We start from the raw sequence: 26,388 nt of genomic DNA on the forward strand, positions 1-26,388 counted from the left end.
CCCAGAAACTGGAGAGTATTCCATCACACTCCTGACTTGTGCCTTTAGATTGAGTAGATTTTTGAGTCGGGAGGTGATTTACTCGCTGCAGAATTCCTGTCCTCTGACCCGCTCATAACCACAGTATTTATATGACTGGTCCAGTTGCATTTATGGCCAATGGTAATGGCCAGGATATTGATAAGTAGGGTTTCAGCGATGGGCATGTCATTAAATGTCATGGTGAGATTGTTGGCTTATCTGTTGTGGGAAATGATTATTGCCTGGCACTTGTGTGATTGTGTGATCTGTATGTTACTTGTCAGCCCAAGCCTGAACATTGTCCAGGTCTTGTTGCATATGGACATGGTCTGTTTCAGCATTCAAGAAGTCACGATTGGTGCTAAACATTGTGCAATCATCCCCACTTTTGACCTCGTGATGAAATAAAGCGAATTAATAAACCAGTTGGAGATAGTTGGGCCTAAGGCACTACCCTGAGGAATTCCTGCAGTGTTGTTCCAGTCCTGAGACAATTGACCTCCAATAACCACAACCATGTTCATTTATGCTAGGTGTGACTCCAACCAGTGGAGAGTCTGACCCTCATTCCCATTGACTTCAGTTTTGCTAGGACTCCTTGATGCCATGCTTGGTCAAATGTGGACCTTGATGCCGTGACTCTCACCTCTGATTCAACTCTCTTGTCTATATTTGGATCAAGGCTGTACTGAAGTCCGGAGCTGAATGACACTGCTGGAACCCAAACTGAGCGTCACTCAGCTTCTGACCTCATTACAGTCTTGATCCAAACATTGACAAAAGAACTGCACTGCTTCAATTCTGGCCTCTTGCTAATTTCAGATTTTAATTGCTTTCCCATTGGTGTCTGTGTCTTTAGCTGCCAAGATCCTAAGTTCTGAAATTCCACCTCGAAATATCTTCCTTTTATTGTTAGTCTTTATTGTTATCCACCTCTGTCAGAGGAAACAAGAACAAAACACAAGATGTTAGATACACACAGGTTTGTATGTATCTGTTAAAAGAGAAGCAGTGTTTATGGCCTAGATTCTGTCTCTGGATCGTCGGACCTATGATCCAACATGAGCACTGAGACACTGCAGAAGTTGTGATGCATGGACCTCTTGTGGAAATTGCCCAGGAAATTTTGACTTCTGAAAGGCAATTCCCCTGCTCCCTGGGACCCTCTGCGAAAGTCTCTAACTCAGAGTCAGGCACTTTGGTCAGTTCCCTGGTGATAACATAGTTATGATGTGGAGATGTCGGCGTTGGACTCTGGTAAACACAGTAAGAAGTCTCACAACACCAGGTTAAAGTCCAACAGGTTTATTTGGTAGCAAAAGCCACTAGCTTTCGGAGCGCTGCCCCTTCGTCAGGTGAGTGGGAGTTCTGTTCACAAACAGGGCATATAAAGACACAAACTCAATTTACAAAATAATGATTGGAATGTGAGTCTTTACAGGTAATCGGGCTTCACGACACACAGCGCAGACTGATAGCCAAGTTCCGCACACATGAGGATGGCCTTAACCGGGATCTTGGGTTCACGTCACATATCTGTAGCCCCCACGACTTGCCTGGACTTGCAAAATCTCACTAACTGTCCTGTCTGGAGACAATACACATCTCTTTAACCTGTGCTTAACGCTCTCTCCACTCACATTGTCTGTACCTTTAAGACTTGATTACCTGTAAAGACTCGCATTCCAATCATTATTTTGTAAATTGAGTTTATGTCTTTATATGCCCTGTTTGTGAACAGAACTCCCACTCACCTGACGAAGGGGCAGCGCTCCGAAAGCTAGTGGCTTTTGCTACCAAATAAACCTGTTGGACTTTAACCTGGTGTTGTGAGACTTCTTACTGTGATAACATAGTTTTCCAGGAAATGTTACACAGAAAATGTTACACAGATGCCATCATCTCACATGAGAACACCATCTACCAGGTACACGGTACCTACTCTTGCAACTCGGCCAACGTTGTCTACCTGATACGCTGCAGGAAAGGATGTCCCGAGGCATGGTACATTGGGGAAACCATGCAGACGCTACGACAACGGATGAATGAACACCGCTCGACAATCACCAGGCAAGACTGTTCTCTTCCTGTGGGGGAGCACTTCAGCGGTCACGGGCATTCAGTCTCTGATCTTTGGGTAAGCATTCTTCAAGGCGGCCTTCACGACAGCGCAGAATCGCTGAGCAGAAACTGATAGCCAAGTTCCGCACACATGAGGACAGCCTAAACCGGGATGTTGGGTTTATGTCACACTATCAGTAACCCCCACAGTTTGCCTCCTGGACTTGCAGAATCTCACTGGCTGTCCTGTCTGGAGACAATGCACATCTCTTTAACCTGTGCTTAATGCTCCCTCCACTCACATTGTCTGTATCTTTAAGACCTGGTTGGCTGTAGAGATTCGCATTCTAATCAGTATTCTGTAACTTGATTTTGTGCCTCTGTGCCCTGTTTGAGAGCAGATTTCCACTCCATCTGATGAAGGAGCAGCGCTCCGAAAGCTAATGGCATTTGCTACCAAATAAACCTGTTGGACTTTTACCTGGCCTTGTTAAAACTCTTACTTAGTGTAAAGTAACAGCTCAAAACTAGTTGTAGAGTTTAAGAGATTTGCACAAATGGTTCCAAGCTGAGGAACTTCAGCTATGATGATAAATCAGAGAGGTTAGGCTGTTTTCCTTGAAGAAATGGCTGAGAGGATGTTTGATTGCGGTGCTCAAAATCCTGACGGTCATGACAGAGTAGATAGGGAAAAACTGTGCCCACTTGTGAAAGGATGGAGGGCATAGATTTAAAGTAATCGGCAAAAGAAGCAAAGCAATATGAGAGGAAAAAAGCTTTTTCACACAGCAAGTGGTTAAGGTCTGGAATACAATGCCTGAGTGTGGTGGATGCAGTTTCAATTGAAGCTATTCAAAAGGAAATTAGTCTGAAATCTGTGCAAGGGAAGGGGGGATGGTATTAGGTGAGTTGCTCATTCGGAGAGCTGGTCCAGACACAATGGGCTTAATGGCCTTGTTTTGTGCTGTAACAATTCTGTAAAATTCCACTCTGGTAATTTTTGAAATTGAATTCACTAAATCTGGACTTCCATACAAATCCTAATTAGTTCACTGCCCTTAAGGAAGGGAATCTGTCATCTCATCTGCTCCACCCAAAAGTTCCACCCTTGTGGTTGTCCCTCAATGACTTCAGTGCAACTATGCTGCCTTGCCAGAGCTAAGGAACAAAAAAATGAAGTGATTAGAAATTGAATGGCCTGGTGCATCAACTCTTAACTAGAGCTGGTTTAGTGTCAACTGCACTGAAGAGCTTGGGTGGCACAGTGGTTAGCTTTGCTGCCTCTCAGCACCAGGGACCCAGGTTCAATTCCCGGCTTGGGTCACTGTCTGTGTGGAGTTGCACATTCTCCCCATGTCTGCATGGGCTTCCTCTGGGTGCTCCGGTTTCCTCCCATAGTCAGAAAGACGTGCTGATTAGGTGGACTGGCCATGCTAAATTCTCCCTCCCTGTACCCGATTGGGGATTTTCACAGTAACTTCATTGCACTGTTAATGTAAGCCTACTTGTGACACTAATAAATAAACCGTAAAACATGGCACATGTGTCAAATCTTTATTTGATAATGCTCTTGTGTAGCACCTTGGGATGTTTTACGACATTCAAGGTACTATATAAAAACAACTTGTTTTTATTTATTGGTGCGAGGAAAACTTGGGTCGTTAGATCATTTAATGTATCATTGGTAATTAAATGTTATTTATTTCCTATGTAAACCGGTGAATTCAGCACTAGTTTCATTGGGAAATACAGGAACCTGTTTCGAAAATTCTTCGTTTGTAAGTAACTTGATAATTTGCATTGTTCAGATATTTGAGGTAAAATGTTGGGAAATTGAAACCAATTTTACACATACTCATTGATAGTGATTTGTCATGACCTTCTGGCTGCCGGGAGCTATTTGCTTGAATTAATGTGCTTTCTAATTGAATAGAAACTCTTATGGTATGCTTAATGTTGTGCTGAAGTGGCCCCTATTGCATTCTCAATGAGATTTATCACATCTTAATGGTACTCACCTCTTATGAATCATTTTAAATTGTAGAATATGTCATCGAAGATTGTCTTTGCAAGTCATATTTTACTTAGCCATGAAGAGTTTTCTTGCTCTTTCAAACTAAGCAAATTCAATTCTCTCCTTTCAAGAAGCATTTAAACCTCTTTGCAAAAACGTTGATGTATAAGCTGCATAAATTACAGTTGTGTGTTGCTCGGTGCCAAAGCTGTTTTTAATGGCCTTGACATTGACTTCCAGTGACATTTTGTGCAGCAGGCATATAGCCATTTCTTATGTTGAGTCCCCAAAATAGATTTAGAATGTGAGTTGGATTGAACCTTAAGAGTTCTCAAGTCAGCTGAAAATTGGCTCATGTCTCTGATTCTACCTGTAGTAGTCTATCATATCCCAAAGTTATGTCATTAGAATTTTAATGTCAGTTTTAGTATGTGTGGGTGAAGAGCTTTTATCTTGCAGAATGTGCAGCTTTCATGGTAAAATTCTGGTCATCACTCTGCCCCCACACCACCACCTCCCCCGCGCACGACTCCCGATGACCCCCCCCCCATTAAACTTAGTGGCCAACTGCTAGGTAGGCACTGCCCATATTCTTGCAAGTGGGACATCTTGCCAGCGAGTTTGGAAGTATCCGGGAAGGGGGAAACGGCTATCCTGGATTCTTTAATTATACAGAAATCCAGGCAATCACTACTCTTGGTAAAACGGGGCGAATTGGAATTTTGGTCTCTCGCTCTTTTCCAGGCTTGCCATACTGATTGATGGGCCCTCCCAATATATCTGAAATCAGGCACTCAGCACATTATTGATTTTTGTCAAATCTCTGTTCCATAGCTGAATGTGTTGTGATAACTGCACAAAGCCGAAAAGACAGCATGAGATTCATAGTCATTCCACATTGCAATAGTACTCTGTTTAATATTGGCAAACAAACATTTAGAAAACATTTGGTGTAAAGAAATTCTCATGGCAAAGAAAATAAAACAAAATAATATGGAAAGAAGTTGCGCTGGTCAAAGGCCTAGTAGTCTAATTAAATCTTTAGCAGGCTGAAAAGCAACTGTTGATTCTAATTTAAACTTTTCTACAGCAGATTTGAGTCAAGGATTTAAATTTCGGATTGCAACTTGTTTTGAGGGAGTAAAAAAGGAAAAATGTAGCCTGGAAGAGTTTCTGTGCCACATACAGTGAGCAGTGTAGCTATGCTAGTTCTTAATTTTCTCTTTACCTTCCTGTTCCTGGTTTCCTTTCAACATTCAGATTTGTGGATGACTTGGTTCCAACTTTTCTTTGGCGCAGCTGAGTTGGCCTTAACTTGACAAGTTAGGAAAATCAGCTTTCCAAATGCACTTTTGGGGAAGCTTCACTTAGACCATAACACACAGGAGCAGAATTAGGTCACTGCCCATCGAGTCTGCTCCGCCATTCAATCATGGCTGATATTTTTCTCATCCCCATTCTCCTGCCTTTTCCCCATAACCCTTGGTCCTCTTATTAATCAAGAACCTATCTATCTCTGTTTTAAAGAAAGTCAATGACCTGGCCTCCACAGCCTTCTGCGGCAAAGAGTTCCACAGATTCACCACTTTCTGGCTGAAGAAATTCCTCCTCGTCTCTGTTTTGAAGGATTGTCCCTTTAGTCTGAGGTTGTGCCCTCTAATTTTAGTTTTTCCTACTCATGGTAATATCCTCTCCACATCCACTCTATCCAGGCCTTGCAGTATCCTGTAAGTTTCAATAAGATCCCCCTTATCCTTCTGAACTCCAGTGAGTACAAACCCGGAGTTCTCAACTGTTCCTCATACGACAAGCTCTTCATTCCAGGGATCATTCGTGTGAACCTCCTCTGGACCCTTTCCAAGGCCAGCACATCCTTCCTTAGGTGCGGGGCCCAAAACTGCTCACAATACTCTAAATGGGGTCTGACCAGAGCCTTATACAGCCTCAGAAGTGCATCCCTGCTCTTGTATTCTACCCCTCGCGACATGAATGCTAACATTGCATTTGCCTTTCTAACTGCCAACTGAACCTGCACGTTAACCTTAAGAGAATCGTGAACAATGACTCCCAAGTGCTTTTGTGTTTCTGATTTCCTAAGCATTTTCCCATTTAGAAAATAGTCTATGCCTCCATTTCTCCTTCCAAAGTGCATAACCTCACTTTTCCACATTGTATTCCATCTGCCACTTTGCCACTCTCCTAACCTGTCCAAGTCATTCTGCAGCCCCCCTGCTTCCTCAATACTACCTACCCCTCTACATGTCTTTGTATCACTTGCAAACTTAGCAACAGTGCCTTCAGTTACTTCTTCCAAATCGTTAATGTATATTGTGAAAAGTTGTGGTCCCAGCACTGACTCCTGAGGCACACCACTAGTCACTGGCTGCCATCCTGAAAAAGACCCCTTTATCCCCACTCTCTGCCTTCTGTCAGTCACAGTTCTGTCAGTCAGCCAATCCTCTATCCGTGCCAGGATCTTACCCTTAATACCATGGGCTCTTAACTTATTCAACAGTCTCCTATGCAGCACCTTGTCAAAGGCCTTCTAAATAAAGCATGTCCACTGGTTCTCCTTCATCTAACTTCCTTGTTACTACCTCCTTAATGTAGCTGGTCACATTTATGATCTACCACTGACTTCTCCATCTCTTTTGTATGATTATCTACTGCAAATTTTCTGTTTCAACAGAAGGATATGGAAAAGTGATAAGATATCACAAGCTCAAAAATTGCTGTCACAATAATAGGCTAATTGACGTGAAAATTTTACGGCAACTTTAGATGAGGGCACGTCCATGCATTAACATGGAAATCCAAAAGTTGCTGTCAGCGATGCACCACTCCACTGTGAGCTTTGCAAAAATATAATTCAAATAAAAGCAAAAGGGCAGGTGGCACAATGGTTAGTACTGTTGCCTCACAGCGCCAGGGACTCATAGAAATCATAGAAACCCTACAGTACAGAAAGAGGCCATTCGGCCCATCGAGTCTGCACCACAATCCCATCCAGGCCCTACCCTGATATCCCTACATATTTTACCTGCTAATCTCTCTAATCTACGTATCCCAGGACACTAAGGGGCAATTTTAGCATGGCCAATCAACCTAACCCGCACATCTTTGGACTGTGGGAGGAAACCGGAGCACCCGGAGGAAACCCACGCAGACACGAGGAGGATGTGCAAACTCCACACAGACAGTGACCCAAGCCGGGAATCGAACCCAGGTCCCTGGAGCTGTGAAGCAGTAGTGCTAACCACTGTGCTACCGTGCCGCCCATTCTCAGGATTCAATTCTCAGCTTGGGTGACTGTGTGGAGTTTGCACATTCTTCCTGTGCCTGCGTGAGTTTCCTCCCACAGTCCAAAGATAATGATGTTGATTGGCCATGCTAAATTGCCCCTTAGTGTCAGGGGGACTAGCGAGGTAAATGCATTGGATAATGGGGATGGGGCATGGATGGGATTGTTGCCAATACAGGCTCGATGGGCTGAGTGGCCTCCTTTTGCACTGTAGGGATTCTATGAAAATACTGTGAATGCTGGAAATCTGAAAGAAAGCAAAATGCTGAAAAACTCGGTCTGGTAGCATGTATGGAGAAAGAAACGGGATTATCATTTTGAGTCTGTATGACTCTTCTGCACAGATTCTCTCCACAGATTCTGCCAGACCTGCTGAGTTTTTCTGTATTTTTTGTTTTATTTCACCATTCAGATACATTGAGTGGCATGAAGCTCCTATACATGCGTGGGAGTTATGAAGTAAAAATGTTGGGCTTATCCATTTAAGTTTCATGCACTTTTAATAGCAACATAATTTATGCCAGTCAACCTCTCTGGCACTGAAAATTATTACAAATGTGGAGAAACATTCTCTTCGATTGTTGGTGATTTAAAAATATTTTTCCATTTTCTCTTAATCCAGTCTTTCTTTGCCTCTCATGCTCTTAACTAGACTCATTGACTCAATGAATACTCATTCAAACTTAGACCTGTTTAGACCTGTTAATTTTAAAATCCTTCAGCCTGATTAGTTATATGAGAGATATACAGTTGCTTCCCTGTTCACTCGGATGCCCTACAGATGATGCCATTCTTCTTACACTTCCAGCAACTTGGTGAGTATTGGAGATTTATTGCGCAAGGACAATTCTAATTAATGATGGGTGGTGTTTTCTGATTTATGAGAGCAATCTTTGGGATTTTGGATGTTCTTGAAGCTATTGGCCGACAGTCTTGGAAAGTAAGAAAACTATATGCACCACTCTTACAATCTGCACTTTCAATTGATTCTGCAGCTTCAAATTATGCATTGTCAAAATTTTGTCTCATATGAGCCCTTTCATTTTCCTGTCAATTCATGCTGATGTTTTGCTTGTTGTGAGAGTTGGAATTTGCAAAACAAACCAAAATGGTAATGTGCTAAATTGAAGAAATGGGTCAGAGGATAAATATTTTGTCAAGCATCATCACTGGTAACTCTGAACTGTTGTTTTCTTTGAATTTTTGAATCGGGACATCGATAATATGCATATGCAAAAATGCAACTGGGTTTTGTATTTATGGCAGTCTACTTGTTTGGCAAATTAATTAGTGGTGTTGTATTGATTATAAAGGGTACTCGGGTCATTCTTACTAACCAAGCTGTAGCAACACCTTGTGGACAAATCATATATGGCTGTTTTTGGATGTCCATTTAACTTGCAAGCTTTGCGAAGTGTATGGATGTTAGACAGAACTGTCTTAAAACTGTCTTTTTCAATGTGGATGCTATGAATTGCAATAGATTGGCAATACAGCACATCATTCACTGTTCTTAGGGCCTGGTAATTTTTGAATGAACCCATGCATTCTGTTGCAAACATAAAATTAATTTGTTTTTGTGTGGTGCTCTGCTTAGAGTCACAGCGTATATTAACAGGATTGTTTGCACCATGTTTTTTTTATTCCAAATACTTCAGGATAAGGTACCATGGTTACTTTGTGTATTAATCAGAATGTATTCCGACAGACCCTATAACATATTCGAGATTAAAACTCTTTTAAAAAACTTTCTGAAGTGACCAGTTTTGTGATTCATGCTTTCAAATTTGAAGCATTTCTGAGATTGGATAATCAAACATGATGCGTGTAAACATGGCTCCCAGTGCAACCTTGATCCTGTATGTGATGAAGTGCTTCCTGACATCAGCCTGAATGACCTAACTTTAATTTTAAGGTGAGGTCCTCTTGTTCTGGACTCCCATTAGAAAAAGCAATCAGATTAATTAAATTCCTTTTAAAGGGTGATATGTTTGAGATTATGAAGTTTCTGTATTTGAGGGAATTCCAGAGCTGAACACAGTACTCTAGATGTGATCAATGCGCACAGTCTATAATGCTTACTATTCCACATAACTTAATGTCATTAGCAAAATTTGATTGAAGGCTGTTTGGTCCTTTATCTAAGCCACTTATCAATGTAATTTCTTTTAAACCATTCATGGGTCATTGGCGTCGCTGGCTGGCCAGCATTTATTGCCCATCCCTAGTTGTGTTGGAGGGCAGTTGAGAGTCAACCACATTGCTGTGGGTCTGGAGTCGCGTAGGCCAGACCAGGTAAGGACGGCAGATTTCCTTCCCTAAAGGACATTAGTGTATCAGGTGCATTTTTCCAACAATTGACAATGATTTCATGGTCGTCAGTAGACTCTTAATTCCAGATATTTTTTTATTGAATTCAAATTCCACCATCTGCCATGGCGGGATTCGAACCCGAGTGCCCAGAATATTAGTTGAGTTTCTGACTTAATAGTCCAGCGATAATATCACTAGGCCATCGCCTCCCGTCGTGAAAAGCTGAGGTCCTGGTAAAGAATACTTGGAAGTTTTATTATGTTAAAGAGCACTGTGTAAAAGCAATTTGTTTAAATGTTCTGAACATATTTTAGATGTGTTGGCATTGGATTTTCTTTTCTTAAAGACCTAGAATATTTTGTGTATACTACTGAGGAGACAGGGCTTCTTAAATTTCTCTTTATCGGACTGCAAAACCCTCATGTCAGCATATTGAGGTAATCTCCTTCCATGATGCTGTTTGATCGCCAAAATAGTGGGCATGTGATGCCCTTTTGGAGATTTTGCTGTTTGCCTCATGCAATAATGCAGCTAAGATCAGTCCCATAAGAGAGAGAACTGTTATGTCAGGCATTTTATTTTCTGACATGTTATAAATATGCATAATTATGATGGTAGAAAGCCGTGTTCTTTCAGAGCAGAGACCAAAGTGTTACCTTGAGGATTATTTCTTTTTTTTTGGAGGGGAGTGAGAAAAATTGGGGGCAATTTTTCTGAAAAGAAAATGTATTTATTTTTCAGCATTTGGAGAGGACCAAATGTCAACTGTGTCGACAGCTCAGGATACACCCCCCTGCACCATGCTGCTCTTAATGGACAAAAGTAAGTCAAGTGCTTGTGGACGAAATATTTGGTTTCTGCTCCCAATTTTGATTGTTGGAATGAAGCATTGAATATAAGCTACGGGGTATCTTTCTCTTTACTCAGCAAAAATAACCAATAAAATTGGGATAATGTACAGCCCTTTTCTTTATTTTTGGTTTGCCAAAAGGTGCCCTGTATGTGTCTGTGAGTCTGCTAACGTACAAATATAAAGCGACTAAAAGCAGCTGAGTCAGAATAATTCATCAGTCAGAGCTTAATAAATGGATGTCAATGAAACTGAGAACAGGTATTTGAAAATTAAGCCATAAATAGAATTTTCAGTTTGATTTGAAGTATATTTTGGAAATTGAAGTGCTATAAAGCTATATGGAACAGGCACTTTAATTGTCCAAATATTTTTTGCATTCTGAAGAAACCTATTTACCATAATAAATGTCTGAAATCAAACTTTATTTTCATGACTTGAATACCATGCATGTTGTCTTGATATAGACACTGGGAAATAATTTTCCTTTTCTGCATTGGGATGGCAATCTGCTGTTGCAGACTGTGGGTTGCCCTTAAATTTTCTGAGAGGTCATCTGTTTAGGATCTAAGAGATTCTCAACTGTGAAGGAGAAAAGGGATTTGGGTGTCCATGTACACAATTCACTGAAAAGAGTACAAAATCAGGAACCAGCACATCAAGGGTTCAAGGAAGCTTGTGGGAGTATCAAAGAAAGTTGCTGAGAAGAGATTGAAATAGTATGGTCATCTATTGTAGAGAGAGGAAATGTGTTGAGGTGAGTGATCGAGATGGAACTGCCAGGAAGGAGGACAAGAGGAAGACCAGATAGAAAGATGTGTTGGTGAGAGATTTAATTGCAGTGTGAATGGAAGTGGGTGACTGGCAGGAGGAGATGGGGAAGGGTGATTGACCAGCATTGTGGCAACCCCAAATAAAATAAGAACAGCCAAAGAAGAAGAATCCTAATATTCCAGTTGGGCTGTCTGAGACGGAAATGAGGAAGTGTTTTTTTTTGCTGGGTCAATTGAAATTGTTAAAAGTAAGATTAAAGGTGGGAGCTAATTATCCAATTATTTTGAAGCTATCAAGGTCTTAGAAAGAGAACAGAGGAGATTTATCACAATGGGTACCAGCCTATGCAGAGATGAGAAATTACTTCACTCAAAGGGTTGTGAATGCTCCACCATTGAATACATTTATGACTTGGATACACGGATTTTTGGTGTCTCAGAGAATAAAGGGATATTGGGAGAGGATGGGAAAATGGATTTGAAACCCAAAATAGGAAGTAACTGTTCCATTTGGTTGAGGGGTCAATCATGAGGGGGCACAGTTTTCTGGGTGAGGCAGGAGATTCAGAGCGGCTTTGAAAAAAACTCATAACTTTGATTATGGGAGCTCCAATTAAATATGGAGTTGAGGTACAGATCAATGTACTGAATGGTGGGATGGGCTTGAGCAGTTAAATGGTCTGTTCCTGTTTTCTGTGCCTTTTATACCAAGTGAAGCATCGTAGATTTAATTTATTATTGTCACATATATTGGGGCACAGTGAAAAGTATTGTTTCTTGCACGCTATGCAGACAAAGCATATGTTCATAGAGAAGGAAAGGAATGGGTGCAGAATGTAGTTTACAGTCATAGCTGTTGTGTAGAGAAAGATCAACTTAATCTATGGTAGGTACATTCAAAAGTCTGATGGCAGCAGGGAAGAAGCTGTTCTTGAGTCGGTTGGTACGTGACCTAGACTTTTGTATCTTTTTCTTGACGGAAGAAGTTGGAAGAGAGAATGCCCGGGATGCGTGGGGTCCTTAATTATGCTGGCTGCTTTGCTGAGGCAGTGGGAAGTGTAGACAGAGTCAATGGATGGGAGGCTGGTTTGCATGATGGACTGGGCTTCATTCACAATCCTTTGTAGTTACTTGCAACTTATGCGCCTGATGCTAAGCAGGTTGGCTTGCAGATCACAATGTTTACAGCGCAATGGGGGCTATTTGGCTATCACCTCTGCTCTGGCTCTCCAAAGGAGAAGTTTTCGTAGTGCCACTTCCCACCTTCTCCCTGTAGTTCTGCACATTTTTCCTTTTCAGATAAAATTCCAATTTCCTCTTAAGTGCCTTGATTGAACCACAATATCTGGCAGTGCATTCCAGATCCTAACCACTCGCTGTGTTTTTTCAAAAAAAAAGGTTTTCCTCATGTCTCCATTGCTGCTTCTTCCAGTTACCTTAAATCTGTACCGTGTTGTTCTCACTCCCTCCATCAATGGGAACAGTTTCTCCCTATTTACTCAGTCAAAATCATGAGGGGTCTGGACAATCTCCTCTCCATCTTCCCCTCCTCAAGGAAAACAGTCTCAACCTCTCTTTTGTCTACAGAACTGAAGTCCTCATCCCTGGAATCATCCTGGTGAATCTTTTCTGTACATTCTCTAATGCCTTCACATCTTTCCTGAAATGCAGCACCCAGAACTGGACACAGTACATAAGTTGAGGCCATGCCAGTGCTCTATACAAGTTTAACATGATCTCCCTGTTAATAAAGATTATGATGCTGACTGCTTTGTTAATCATTCTAGCACCCTGTGCATCCACTTTCAGTGATTTATTCACAAATACACCCAGATCGCTCTGCTTCTGTACTCCCTTTAAAATTGTACCCTTTATTTTATATTGTCTGAGTTCTACCTACCAAAGAATCATTTCATATTTCTGATAGAAAAATTCACTTCGTCTCCCTCTGGGACTTTTGCTTTATGCCATGTTTAGAGCAATAGTGGATGGTACATGCTGTAATTAGTTGAAATTTAACATGTACTTGACAGAAATTACACTGGATGGAGTAATAAACATTTAGTTATGTTTAATTTGGAGCACTGTTGGTAAGCTATCTACTCAGTAGATTTGGACAACAGGATTTTACAGTTGTAGTTTTTGTTTTAAGATTTGTTTTAATATGTCTGTTTTTGTTCATAGGGAAGTTGTTGAAATGCTACTGAGGAATGAAGCTTCCACTAACATTGCCGATAACAAGGGATGCTATCCACTTCACCTTGCTGCTTGGAAAGGAGATTCACACATAGTCAGGCTTCTTATTCACCAAGGACCATCCCATGCAAAAGTCAACGAACAGGTCTGAAATCTTAGAAGGATCTGTTCGATAATAATGGAATCTATCTTACTTTCACATTTCCTTTTGTTGATATTCAGGTGCTATCAAAATTCTACAGAGGTGGGGCCAGTTCTTATTCAGGATTTTTTTTTCATGGTCCAAACATGTCTGTTCAGATAACTTAGCAGATGCTTCATTATGATAGGTTTTCAGTAAGAGATCCTTGCAGCAAGCTTTTACAGTAACTGGCACAATCAAGCCCTAAATGTATTTAAATCTGCTTTGGTACTATTTCCTGTAGGCCTCTTGGGTCTTTTGGACTAATCACTGACTTCCATGAATTTCATGAAAATCTCTTAAATATATGCATACACTGAGCAATATTCAGCTCACCGTGACTTGCTCATAAACATAGTGATATTAACAAATAATAATGCAAGTCACTGCCAACATATCTTTGATCAGTGTGATCTAACACCAGCCATCTAAACTTGGTGCCATTCAAATTGTTTAGTTGCGGCTGATTTTTCATAGAATCCCTATAGTGCAGAAGGAGGCCATTTGGCCCATCGAGTCGGTACTGACTCCCTGAAAGAGCATCTTACCCAGGCCCACCCCAGGCCCTATTACCGTAACCGCACACATTTACCCCGCTAATCCTAACCTACAGATCCTTGGACACTAAAGGGCAATTTAGCACGGCTAGTCAACCTAACTTGCATTTCTTTGGACCATTGGAGGAAACCAGAGCACCCGGAGGAAACCCATGCAGACGTGGGGAGAACCTGCAAAACCTCACATAGGTAGTCACCCAAATTTGGAATCGATTTCAAATTCAGGTCCCTGGTGCTGTGAGGCAGCAATGCCAACCACTGTGCTACCTTGCCACCACAAATTGACATTTTTTAACTCTTGCAGCAGTTTAGAGAAACAATACTTAGCTACTTTCAAAAAGAAATAAAATATGTTGGTCTCAATTGCTATGAGCCTCAGTATTGTTTGGAACCGTTGCAATTTTTTCGCACAGAGGGTCCTGCATGGATGGAATGAGGTGGGTATAATTACAACATTTGGACTGGTACATGGATGGGAAATGGGCCAAATTCAGGCAAATGAAACTAGTTCAGTTTAGGAAACCTGGTCGGCATGGATGAGTTGGGCCGAAGGGCCTGTTTCCATGCTGTACATGTCTGAGATCAATGATCCAATTGTTCCTAAGTAGCTGGAAAGGAAGCTTGAGGGTAGTATCTTTGGCAGGCAATACTCCCAAAATCACCCAATTTCCAGGAATACTTTTGAATTTTGAGAGCTTTGAGAGTCTAATGTCTTCTGTACCAATTTGGCATATAACTGTGGCCAGGCAGTACTAAGTTTTCCAATTATAAAATCAGAGACTGCTGGGAATACTCAGGTGGAGAGAGAAGGTGGAGACAGGTTTAATTATCATATATGGAGAATAATTATTATTATCTCTCATTATCTGGGTGCCAAGAAGAATAAATTTTAGGTGGATTTCTCTAAGTATATTGAAGTTTATGGTTGGTCATGTCACTGTTGTTTTTCTTTCTTTTAGTATTGAATACATTAAAATTATTTTCCCCAAAATGGTTTGCATTGACCTCATTTTTGGTGTACCTTCAAGAGAAGAGTTAGAAATAAATATTTTAAGATTATGTATATGTATTTGTCGTGGCCTATATAAGCATTGACTGGCAAAATGGCCTTGTATTTAGTATTTAAAGGGTGAAAAGTATTGGTGTCTTTGGTATTTAAGATGGCCATATACTTCCCTCCAAATATATCAGTATGAAGGCTGAGAAATATGGACATATAATCTGCTTTTACACAAACATGGCAAAATGACATACATGCACAGAACAGCACCTGGGGTACTTGGTACACTTAAGCCAGCACAGTTTTAAAATTTAATAGCTTACTTTTTATGCACATAGATGAAAGATTGTTTTGATTTTGGGGAAATGGAATATTTTTCCACTATGTCAACCCTCTGATAGCATTTGGAATTCCATCAGGTATAATAACTTCCTTATACTCCTGGCCCGACAGTATACCTGAACTTTAACTTCAGTAGAGCACACTGAATCATATTGACTCAAGTTGCTCTTTAGATGGTGTCTAACTGAGATATTCAGAATCGTGCAACTTTGGATCAATTTCTGTCTTAATATTAAAAAAGGTTGAATTTGCCCAAACTTTGGGATTCCTATTATGTTGAATTTTACATATTCCAAACCATAGGTTACTCATGGATTGAAATTGAGGGGACGTTGTTCCTGGACCAATGACCACAGAAGTAGTTGGCATTGTTTCAAAACCAACTTTTTTTGAAGAGCTAGTATCTACACAAAAAAAATCTGCTACTCATTCTTGGTGGCAGCTAAAATTTGATTTGAATTACTTGCTTTTGTATGCATTAACTGTAAAATGTACAATTAGATTTTGTATAACCCACATGTGATAATATATCTACAAAATTATTCTCCACTGAAGAATTTTATAACCATGCATAGAATTTTTTAATGTCTAAGTAAATGAATCTGAATAATGGGGGAAGGGAAGCATGTGTGAGATGATGTGGTAAATCCAAGATAAGACAGCAGGGTGGAGATATGGGTAATGATGACGAGGATGTGGTAGAAAAGGGTAGACAGTACAAACTTTAGAGTGCACCAGCAGATAAGGCCAGTGAATGCAAAATAGTAAGAAGACAGAGTTAAATGCTCTATCAGCACACAGCATTTGTCAATGCATGCATTGTTAGCATAGATAGTAATAAATATGTATGACTTGGATAACCATTATAGAGACATGGTTGCAGGGTGACCAAGGCTGGGACCAGAATATTGAGGAGTTTTTGACATTTTAAGAAGATAGGAATCTCTGAAAAGGTGGTGCGGTAGCTTTATTTAGCAAGGATGTCATTAGTATAGTAGTAGGAGATGATCTTTGCTCAGAAAAACAGGATATAGTATGAGTCTGGGTAAAGACGAAAGAAATAGCTAGTGACCTTTTACATTTTCTATGAGGAGAGGTTGGAGAAACTTGGTTTGTTCTCACTGGAACGACGAAGGTTGAGGGGGCGACCTGATAGAAGTCTACAAGATTGAGAGGCATGGACAGAGTGGATAGTCAGATGCTTTTTCCCACGGTGGAAGAGTCAATTACTAGGGGGCATAGGTTTAAGGTGCGAGGGGCAAGGTTTAAAGGAGATGTACGAGGCAAATTTTTTTTACACAGAGGGTGATGGGTGCCTGGAACTCGCTGCCGGGGGAGGTAGTAGAAGCAGATATGATCGTGACATTTAAGGGGCGTCTTGACAAATACATGAAGAATGGGAATAGAGGGATACGGTCCCCAGAAGGGTACGGGGTTTTAGTTGAGTCGGGCAGCATGGTTGATGCAGGTTTGGAGGGCCCCAAGAGCCTGTTCCTGTGCTGTAATTTTCTTTGTTCTGTTTTATTTTGGTACTTGTGGCAGTGGTTTATAGACTCCTAATAGTTGTAACACCATAGCACAGAGCATACTGGAATAAATAAATAGGGCATGTAAAAAAGATTACTTCAAATTACATGCAGATTGGGTGAATCAGATTGACAAAGGTAGCTGAGAATGTATTCGGGACAGTTTTGTAGAGCAGTATGCTGTAGAGCCAACCAACAAGCAGGTTATTCTAGAACTGATAATGTGAAATAAGACAGGATTAATCAATAGCCTGAAGGTAAAGGAGCCGCGAAGTGACAGCTGTCATAACATGACACAATTTTATGTTCAATTTGAAGGGGAGAAGTGTGGATCTAAGTTTTAATCCTGATTCAAGGATATTAAGGCAGAACTGGCTAAAATGAATTGGGAAACTAAGTTAAAAGATAGGACCGTAGAAATGCAGTGGCAGAATTTAAGGAGATATTAACTCTCAGATTTATTCCAGTGAAGAAAACTCTTTGCGAAGGATGCATTATCTGTGGCTAAATAAGGAAGTTAAGGATAGTATCAAATTGAAAAAGACACTGGACACATCTGCAGAGATTAGTGGTAGGTCATAAGGTTAACCAGATTTTAAGAAGCAACAAAGAATGAATAAAAATGTAATAGAGGGAGAAAACATAGTACGAGAGAAAGCTGTCTCGTAATATGAAATACATAGCAAGAGTTTCTCCAAATATTTAAATAGGAAAGGCTGTCTAGAAAACCTATACCATGCGAGTCTGGGGAAGTATGTATGGAAATCAAGAAAACGCAGAGGCGTTAATCAGATATTGGGGGGAAATTTCCCATCCTGCCCACCGTGGGAATCAGGGGGGCGGACAGTGCAAAGGTCCATTGACTGGATTTTCCAGTTTTGGGGCGAGCATGGCTGGAAAATCCTGCCCATTGTGTTGTATTGGAAACTTCCCAAAGAAACTTGAAAATCGAAAGGTGAATGAGAGGGAGGAACTTAAAATAATTACTATCATCAAAGAAAACGCATCGGATAAAGTTAAATCTAAAGACTGACAAATCTCCAGGTCCAGATGGCCTGTAAACTAGGACTTAAAATAAGTGGTTGCTGAGGCATTCATTATAATCTTCTAAAAATCCTTAGATTCTGGAAGGGTCCTAGCAGATTGGAAAAAAGCTAATGTAACACCTTTATTCAAGAAAGGAGGAAGACAAAGTAAATTATAAGCCAGTTAGTCTAATATCTATCATAAGACAATTGCTAGAATCCATCATTAAGGTGGTTGTATGAGGATATTTAGAAAATTATAATGTGATTACACAGAAGCAATGAGACTTTGTGAAAGGGAAATCGTGTTTGATTTATTACAGTTCTTTGAGTAAGTAACCAGTAGAGTCGATAAAGGGGATGCTGCAGAGGTGGTGTACTTCTATTTCCAAAAGACATTTGATAAGGTGCCACATCAAAGGTTATGACACAGTGACATATCAGAATAAAGGATTGGTTAGCTCACAGGAATCTGAGAGAAGTGATAAATGTTTTTCTTTTGGATTGTTAAGCTGTACTGAGTGGCATGCAACACACAACAGTGCTGGGGCCTTAACAATTTACGATCAAAATCAATAACTTGGTTGAAAGAACTGAATGTATGTTTGCTAAATTTGCTGATGATAGCAAGATAGGTAGGCAATTAAGCTGTCAAGAGAACGTAGAGGTTCTGCAAAGGGAAATAAGCAAGTTAAGAATGGGCAAAAAATTGGCAGGAGTATAATGTGGGCAGATTTAACATGTCCACTTTGGCCTGAAGATTAGAAAAGCAGAATACATTGTAAATGGAAAGGGGTTACAGAACTCCATGGTAAAGAGGGATCTTGGGTGTCCCGCTACATGAATTCCAAAAAATTGGTGATCAGGAAGGCAAATTGAATGTTAGTGTTTATTGCAAGGGGAATGGAATATAAAAGTAGGAAAACTTAGCTGCAGTTGTACAGGATCTTGGTGAGATGACATCTGGAGTACTGTGTACAATTTTAGTCGCCTTATTTGAAAATGTATATAATTGTATTAGAAACAGTTCAGGGAAGGTTCACTCAACTCATTTCTGGGATTTGAGGCTTATCTTAAGAAGAAAGGTTGAATAGTTTGGGCCTGTACCCATTGGGATTTATGAGGTGATCTCATTGAAACATATAACACCTTGAGCAGACTTAAGTTGGATACTGGGAGGATGTTTCCTCTTGTGGAGGAGACTAGAACTAGAAGGCACAGTTTTAAAAATAAGAGTTCTACCTTTTAAGGTGGGATGAGAAGAATTTTTTCCTGAAGTGTTATTCGTGTGTGGAATTCTCTTTTCCAGACAGTAGTGGAGGCTAAGTTGTTGGACTTATTCAAGGCAGAGTTGGATAGAATTTTGATAGACGAAGGAGTCTAGGGTTATAGGGAACAAGCAGGGAAGTGAAGTTGAGACCACAATCCATCATCTTATGGAGTGATGGAACAGGCTCAAAGAACCAAATAACCTACTCCTGCTCCTAAGTCCTATGTTCCTGTGAGTCAAACTATATTTAGCTACTTATTTAACAAAAAGGAAATCATTTTAAGTTCAATCCTCATTATTGATTTTGGTAACCCATATCTCTTTCCTGTTACTTGTTGAAAGACTTACAGATGTTTGCACCGAGACACTGATGAACTGTGGCAGTGACATGGCCTTTGCAAGTATTTTGCATAATGTTGGCAAGAAATTAAACGACATGATCATTCAGAAAAGAAATTGAGTCCAAAATTTAGGACGTTTGGAAATTACTTCAAGACTATATTAAAACTTAGCCATTTTATTTTCTTGCATCTGACTAAATTAATTCTGTAGTTATATTTTAAAGTTATTAAAGTTTTTGCTCCAAACCTGAGTTTTGCAGTTTGGCATTCTGGCCTTTGGTGCTTCATGTAATCATAAATAAGCTTTTATTTAATTTTTTGCAGTCGATGGAATCCCCCTGTTCTGTTTCTTGATGCTAAATGAAAATTAAATTTTCAACAACTTTGCACGTATTCTGAATATTGTCACAGTATTGGATTTTTACTGAGTTTTTAATCTGGTTTCAATCAGTTCCAGATCTTTGCTCCATTAGGGACGTTCAGTGATGTCATTAGTTCATGATGCTTGGTGGTGACAGTTAACAATTACCTGCTCTTATTTCTTAACCCCAGGATATTGAATCTTGATCTAGGCTGCCAAATGGCTTTTAGACGACAACAACTCCTCTGTAAAAATAAACGAAAATGTACAACTTCAGAAAATAGTAAAAACACAAAGTACCATATGAAAAACAGATGTGCAATGAATATCTATAGTGCATCAGCTATGCTTTGTAAGAACATATGTAAAAAGAAAATGTGTAATAGCTGTTGGACAAAATTAAGTCTTTGGTAAACTGTATTAACCCTGTCTTTTGTTAAACCATTTTCTGAGTTTAACAATTGATTAAAAAACAATTTTTATAACGTGGGAGGGCTGATCTATATGAAAAAATACTTTTCCCAAATTAGAGTTCAAGGCTGTTTGAAAATTGCATTATCAGAATTTAATTAAAATTATTCACACACCCTCAGTTCATAACCAAAACGTAATAGATATGTAATATATTATACTTAAAATTGTGTTTGAAGTTGGACAAAATTTTTTGTCTACCTTTCATCCACTCTGAAATGTACCTGTTGGTTTTGTAATTATGATAGTGTACACATGTTACAATCTTTATTTGGTGTACCTTAATTACTTCTGGCTTATTCTAACTGAGTGTTTTCAGTAAAAATGGGAGTCCTTTTAAAGAAAGATGACGTTGTGTTCAGACAGAAATAATGAGATTAATTGCTTGGTGCATTTCTGGAGATGGGAGGCCTACCATAAACCAGGTTAATTTGCATAAATAGTGATTGAAGGAACCAGCAGGTATTGTGCAGATAAAACAGCATATAATACCACCCTTCCAAATACTCATTTTGAAACTATTTGTTCAACTCGTGTCAGATACTGTCAAACTAGTCAAAAAAAAAACCCCCACCGTGCTCAAATGCTGGCATTTCATGCAGCGGTGTAGAATGCTGATGACCGAGTCTCACCAAGTGCTGTATGTGCTATGCATGCATATAGTTTTCTTCATTTGCTGATTAATCTTCAATATAAAAATGCTTTTGCTACCTTATTAATTGGGGGGGGGGGGGGGGAATTAAAACAAGCCCATTTTTGTCAGGAAACATTTGAACCACTTTTGGGCCTTTTACCTTAATCTGCTTAGTCAGTCCAATTGTAAAAACTAACGGTATGCAAATTGGCTTATTTTGGTTATTCAAGTACATTGCAGTAAAATATTACTGAAATATACTGTATTTAAGATTAAAAACTATTGAGCAGCTTCTCAAACCCATTATTTATGGTGATAAAACATTACAAACTAACCTTCACTGTCGGTCAGGAAGTGCGTCTTCACTCAACGTTTTATATTGCCTGTGAATAAAGAAAAGCCAGCTGTGTTTTTATCGCTGGGATACAAATAAAAGACTCGAACAACTCATTTCATTATTATGGGTTCTCTTAATTTTTTTTCAATTAATTTTTTCTGTGTGGAAGCAGTTTATTTTATCATTATGTAAACTCAGAGGAGCAGTGCTGCTAAATTTTGGGGGAAAAAATGCTATTATTGGATAAGCAGGAATAACCTAGTTCATTATTCAAAAATAGGAGTAGTCGGTGAAATAATTCTTAAATGTACTGTTCAAATTTTTATCATCTGTCTGTATTCCTGATTTTGCATATTTTTATTTTTGTTCTCAAGTTTATAACAGCAGAATTTTAAAATTTAGCTTGAGTTGGTTACAATTAAGTGCTATCTAAATTCTTACTGGTTATCTGAAACTGTTTTTAACTGTCATTATGTTTTATCAGTACATTTTCATCATTATTTTTCAGCATAACCTTATTTTATCATTTGCATTTTCTTTCCTTCCCTCGTAGAATGCAATTGAGAGCAAAGACCTCAAAAAGTATGGCCCTTTTGACCCTTATATCAATGCCAAGGTGTGTAGACTGACGTTGCCGTTTCAGGTTTCCTCTTTTTTTTAACCCCCATTTTCAGTTCCGTTTTCCTCTCATCTGTGTTACAGTCTCTGTTTTTTACAGTGTTTTTGTTCTTGTTCTATGTCCTGTTTGCTTGAGTTTAAAACAATTCTAAGATTTTAAAAAAGTATATATAAATGTGTATTCACAGAGAGCACCGGACTGCATTAATTAAAATCCAGATTACATCAGTGATCATGGACTTGTTTCAGTTTGAATGCAAATACCACTCTTTATTGTGCACTTAACAGATTAATGTCACATCAGCTAGAGATGAGCCTGTATATACTAACTAACCTAACCATGCTATGTCAACTATAAAATTGCACACTGAACTTAGTCAAATTAAGTAGGTTGATCTCCGTTCTTCAGGTGATCTAATGTTTGGTTCACTGGGGATGTATAGTGAAGCCAACTACTAATATTGAATATATTTTGGCTGTTGACATGCTATTCAAGCTATATTCAAACTTTGTTCCACTTTTTGCACTACTTACAGTTGAGTGGCTAGGTGAGAAACTTGTCTCTTGGCCTCAATGTTGAGGGGAAATAAAAAGAGGCAGATAGTAAAATGATCCTGCCTGTTACCTTATCCGCTTTGAATGACTTCCTTGATGAATCATCTTTTCTGTTCCTCCTCCCTCTGCCCCCCTCTCCCTCTGTTCCTTCTAATCCCAAATCTTTTTAAGAATGCTCCGCTTATGAACACAGTAAAAATGTAGTTTGTGTGATGCCATAGGAAACCTTCTGGTAATACGATTCATGGCCTTCCCTCCATCATAAGGTCAGAAGTGGGAATATGATGATTGTACAATGTTCTCCGTTTGCAACTCTTGGGATACTGAGGCAGTCTGCATATATAACAAGACCTGGACAACATTCAGACTTGGACTGATAAGTGGCAAGTAACATCATGTCATGTAACTGCCAAGCAAAGACAATCTCCAATAAGAGAGATTGTAGCCATCATCTCTCAACATTCAATGGCATTACCATCACTGAATCCCTCACTTTCGACATCCAAGGGGGGTTGCCATTTACCAAAACTGACTGGACCAGTCACATATATACTGTGGCTATCAGAGCAGGTCAGAGGCTGAGAATTGTGGAGCAGATAATTCACTCCTTAACTCCACAAAGCCTGTCCAGCATCTACAAGGCACAAGTCCAGAGTGTGATGGAATGACCTTTGCTTGCCTTGATGAGTGCAGCTCCAACAACATTCAAGAAACCTGACACCAGAACATGGCAGCCCTCTGGAGACACCCCATCCACCACTTTAAGCATTCACTCCCTCCCACCCCACCACTGCCACCATCACTGATGCACAGTGGAACCATCTACATGATATGTAGAAACTCATCAAGACTCCTTTGACAGCATCTCCCAAATCCATAACCTCTACTACCTAGAAGGACAAGAGCAACAGATGTATGGAAACATCACCAAGCCACACATCATCCTGACTTGGGACAAAATTGCTGTTCCTTTGCTGTCACTGGGTTAAAATCTTACTGGTCCCTCCCTAACAGCGCTTTGACAGCTCACAACCACCTTCTCAAGGGCAATTAGGAGTGGACAATAAATGCTGGCCCAGTCAGTGACACCCACATCCTGTGAAAGAATAATTTTTAAAAAAAATATTCAAAATCTTGGATATGCATTCTGTTTTTGTTAACATTAGCTTTTTTTGGTCCATATTTGTCATGAAAATTGCCAATGTAAATCTGTTAGGTTGTAATTACAGCCTGTTCCCCATCACCCCTTGCATGTATTGAGAAGTGTATTATTACTGCAAATCCTGGTCTGTAAGTTCCTTGATTTTTTTTAACACTACTTCACCTGATCGTCACACTGGTCATAACTGCTTTGGGGAAAAATGTATTTCTTATAGGCGGTACAAACAGGGCTGGTGTATTAGCTGCCTGTTACACACCTTGCTTGATTTTCGTTTGCATTGAAGTCAATGGAGAGGTAAATTGAGTCGGGATGTAGTAGGTTGCTGATTCACCTCTGCCATTTTCTGTCCAGCCAAAGTTGGGTTTTGTTCTTGTCACAACCTCCCCATTGTGCAACGCAATATATAATTTTGGTGGTAAATAATATTACAGGGGTTCTCATATTGATGCTGAAATTAAAAAAAGTACTGTCCAAATGAATTTTGCATATGTGTCAAGAAGAAGAGTTGAAAATAGTAAGGGAAAAATACGCAGTTTAATTGGTACTTAAAAGAAAGGGAAAAAACCCCATTTGATTTGAAGTTTACCATATATATCGTGCAGGAAACCCACAGTGGAATAGCTCAGCAAAGCTATTGACTCACTTGCCAAGTGCAAGATATTGATGCCCTACCAGCTTAACCAAGCATGGGATGCTGTTATTCTGCAGCATCTGCATTACATTCTCTGTCTATGCTGGAGGGAGGGGGCAGTGTCTTAATGTTGCAAATGCTGTGACAGTTGAGTGCATGCTTTCATTGTGAATAAGATTAGCTGATATTAATTGTGGAAAGGTTAGGGCACAAATATAAGAGCCAGTTTCCACCTGGGTGAGGGAAAAGTCATCTGCATTTTGATTTATTCACAAAACTCAATATAAGTTGAAGATAGAGCCAGTTATCTTCCTTTGCCAGACAGATGTTCATCGCAGCACCACAGTGCCCCATGATATGCATGATATAAAGATTGTGACTGTGTACAAGAACAAAGGCGATTGCAACAACTTTCAAGCCATCTGCTGAGCATCTAGGGGAAAATATTTGCCCTTGTCACATTGCAAATTGTAGCTGAATGCATCTGTCTGAAATGCCAATGTGGTTTCAGAACTGGAAGATCTACAGTTGGCATGATCTTTTCCATCTGTCAGCTGTAAGAGAAATGTCATGAACAAAGGAGACCGCTAATACCTTCATCAATCTCACCAGGGCATTTGACCACGTGAGCAGAGGTTGTTGATTTGGAAAGCATTGCATTTCCACAGCAGCTGCTGAGTGTAACCACCTCTTTCCATGACAATCTCAGGGCAACATTGGAACCTTTTGAGAGCTGCAGTGGGGTCAAACAGGGTTGTGTTCTGGTACTGATACTCTTTGGCACATCTTTGCTATCAAATGCCTACAGGTCGTCTGCTTTCCAGAACCGACAGTATGCTGTTCAGCCATGTATGCCAAGACAGCCAAGACAAAGGTGCGTCAAGTCCTTATCATAGAGTTGCTCAATGCTGAACATTCCATACTGAAGAGCAACCGCAGCAGAAAATACACAGGCACTTTCATACCTGTAAGGAATTTGGTTTGACCATCAGTATCAGGAAGACAAATGTCAAGGTCCAGGATGTTGCCATACAGCTACCTGTCAGCTTTGATAATGTGACGCTGGAGGTTGTCAATAGCTTCATATATAAAGGGTCCACAATCTTCAGCAATTTCATATTTGACACTGAAATCAACATGTATCACAAAAGCTGCGGCTGTTATGTCCATGCTGTGGAAGAGAGAGCACCAAACTGCAAGCCTGCACTCTCAGTGCACTCCTCTACAGTGGTGAGATCTGTGCAACATATGCTAGGCAGGAGAAAAGACTGAAAGACGTTCACCTGTAGCATTTCTTGGCAGGACAAAGTCACCAGCTTAGAGGTCGTGGAGTGTGCTAATTCCATTATCATGCGCATTGCCAAGCCGACTACATTAGTGCTGGTGTTTGTAAGGTGGATGACGGGCTTGTATCTAAAGACCTTCTGTCTGTGAACTGCCACTGGATCATGCATGCCTCCACCATTTGTTTGGAAGAGGTGAGCAGAAACCAGAAGCTCAGCTGGCCGAGAAGAGGCAAGTGGATCCTACACCTCTGCAGCAAATGTGGCAGAGACTGCCATGCCTGAGTGGGACTCCTGAGCCACATCAAGTGGCCACCATGGCATAAACCCATTGTTTTACGGGATGGAATGCTGCTACATCAGGTGAACCACATGTACAAATATGCACTAATCCATCATATTTTTCACCCTTCCCAACTTGAACTTGGATGATCTGAAATTTACACCTTTGCGTATAGAAGATAGTCCCAGATACATTACAGTTAGTATTGAATAGTAGTTGGCTTTGGTATCAACATTAACATTAGCTACCTCAACATTATGGGTGCCATTTTCCAAATGTTGG

The 26,388-nt window shown here is 40.0% G+C and overlaps 1 protein-coding gene across 15 annotated transcripts in view; it reads left to right on the forward strand.

Moving 5' to 3' along the window:
- LOC144479191 (ankyrin repeat and SAM domain-containing protein 1A-like) overlaps positions 1 to 26,388 on the forward strand; it is a 409,264-nt gene that overhangs the window by 64,645 nt on the left and 318,231 nt on the right. For 11 of the 15 annotated variants that reach the window (XM_078197812.1, XM_078197820.1, XM_078197816.1 and 8 more), the window contains exons 2-4: positions 10,452 to 10,532; positions 13,518 to 13,674; positions 22,128 to 22,190. In XM_078197812.1, the coding sequence (XP_078053938.1) occupies positions 10,452 to 10,532; positions 13,518 to 13,674; positions 22,128 to 22,190 (301 nt within the window). The remainder of the gene's footprint in view (positions 1 to 10,451; positions 10,533 to 13,517; positions 13,675 to 22,127; positions 22,191 to 26,388) is intronic. The other 4 variants (XM_078197824.1, XM_078197815.1, XM_078197826.1 and 1 more) reach the window with 1 other exon arrangement.

Source organism: Mustelus asterias, chromosome 25 (assembly GCF_964213995.1).
Source record: "Mustelus asterias chromosome 25, sMusAst1.hap1.1, whole genome shotgun sequence".
Lineage (NCBI taxonomy): Eukaryota > Metazoa > Chordata > Chondrichthyes > Carcharhiniformes > Triakidae > Mustelus > Mustelus asterias.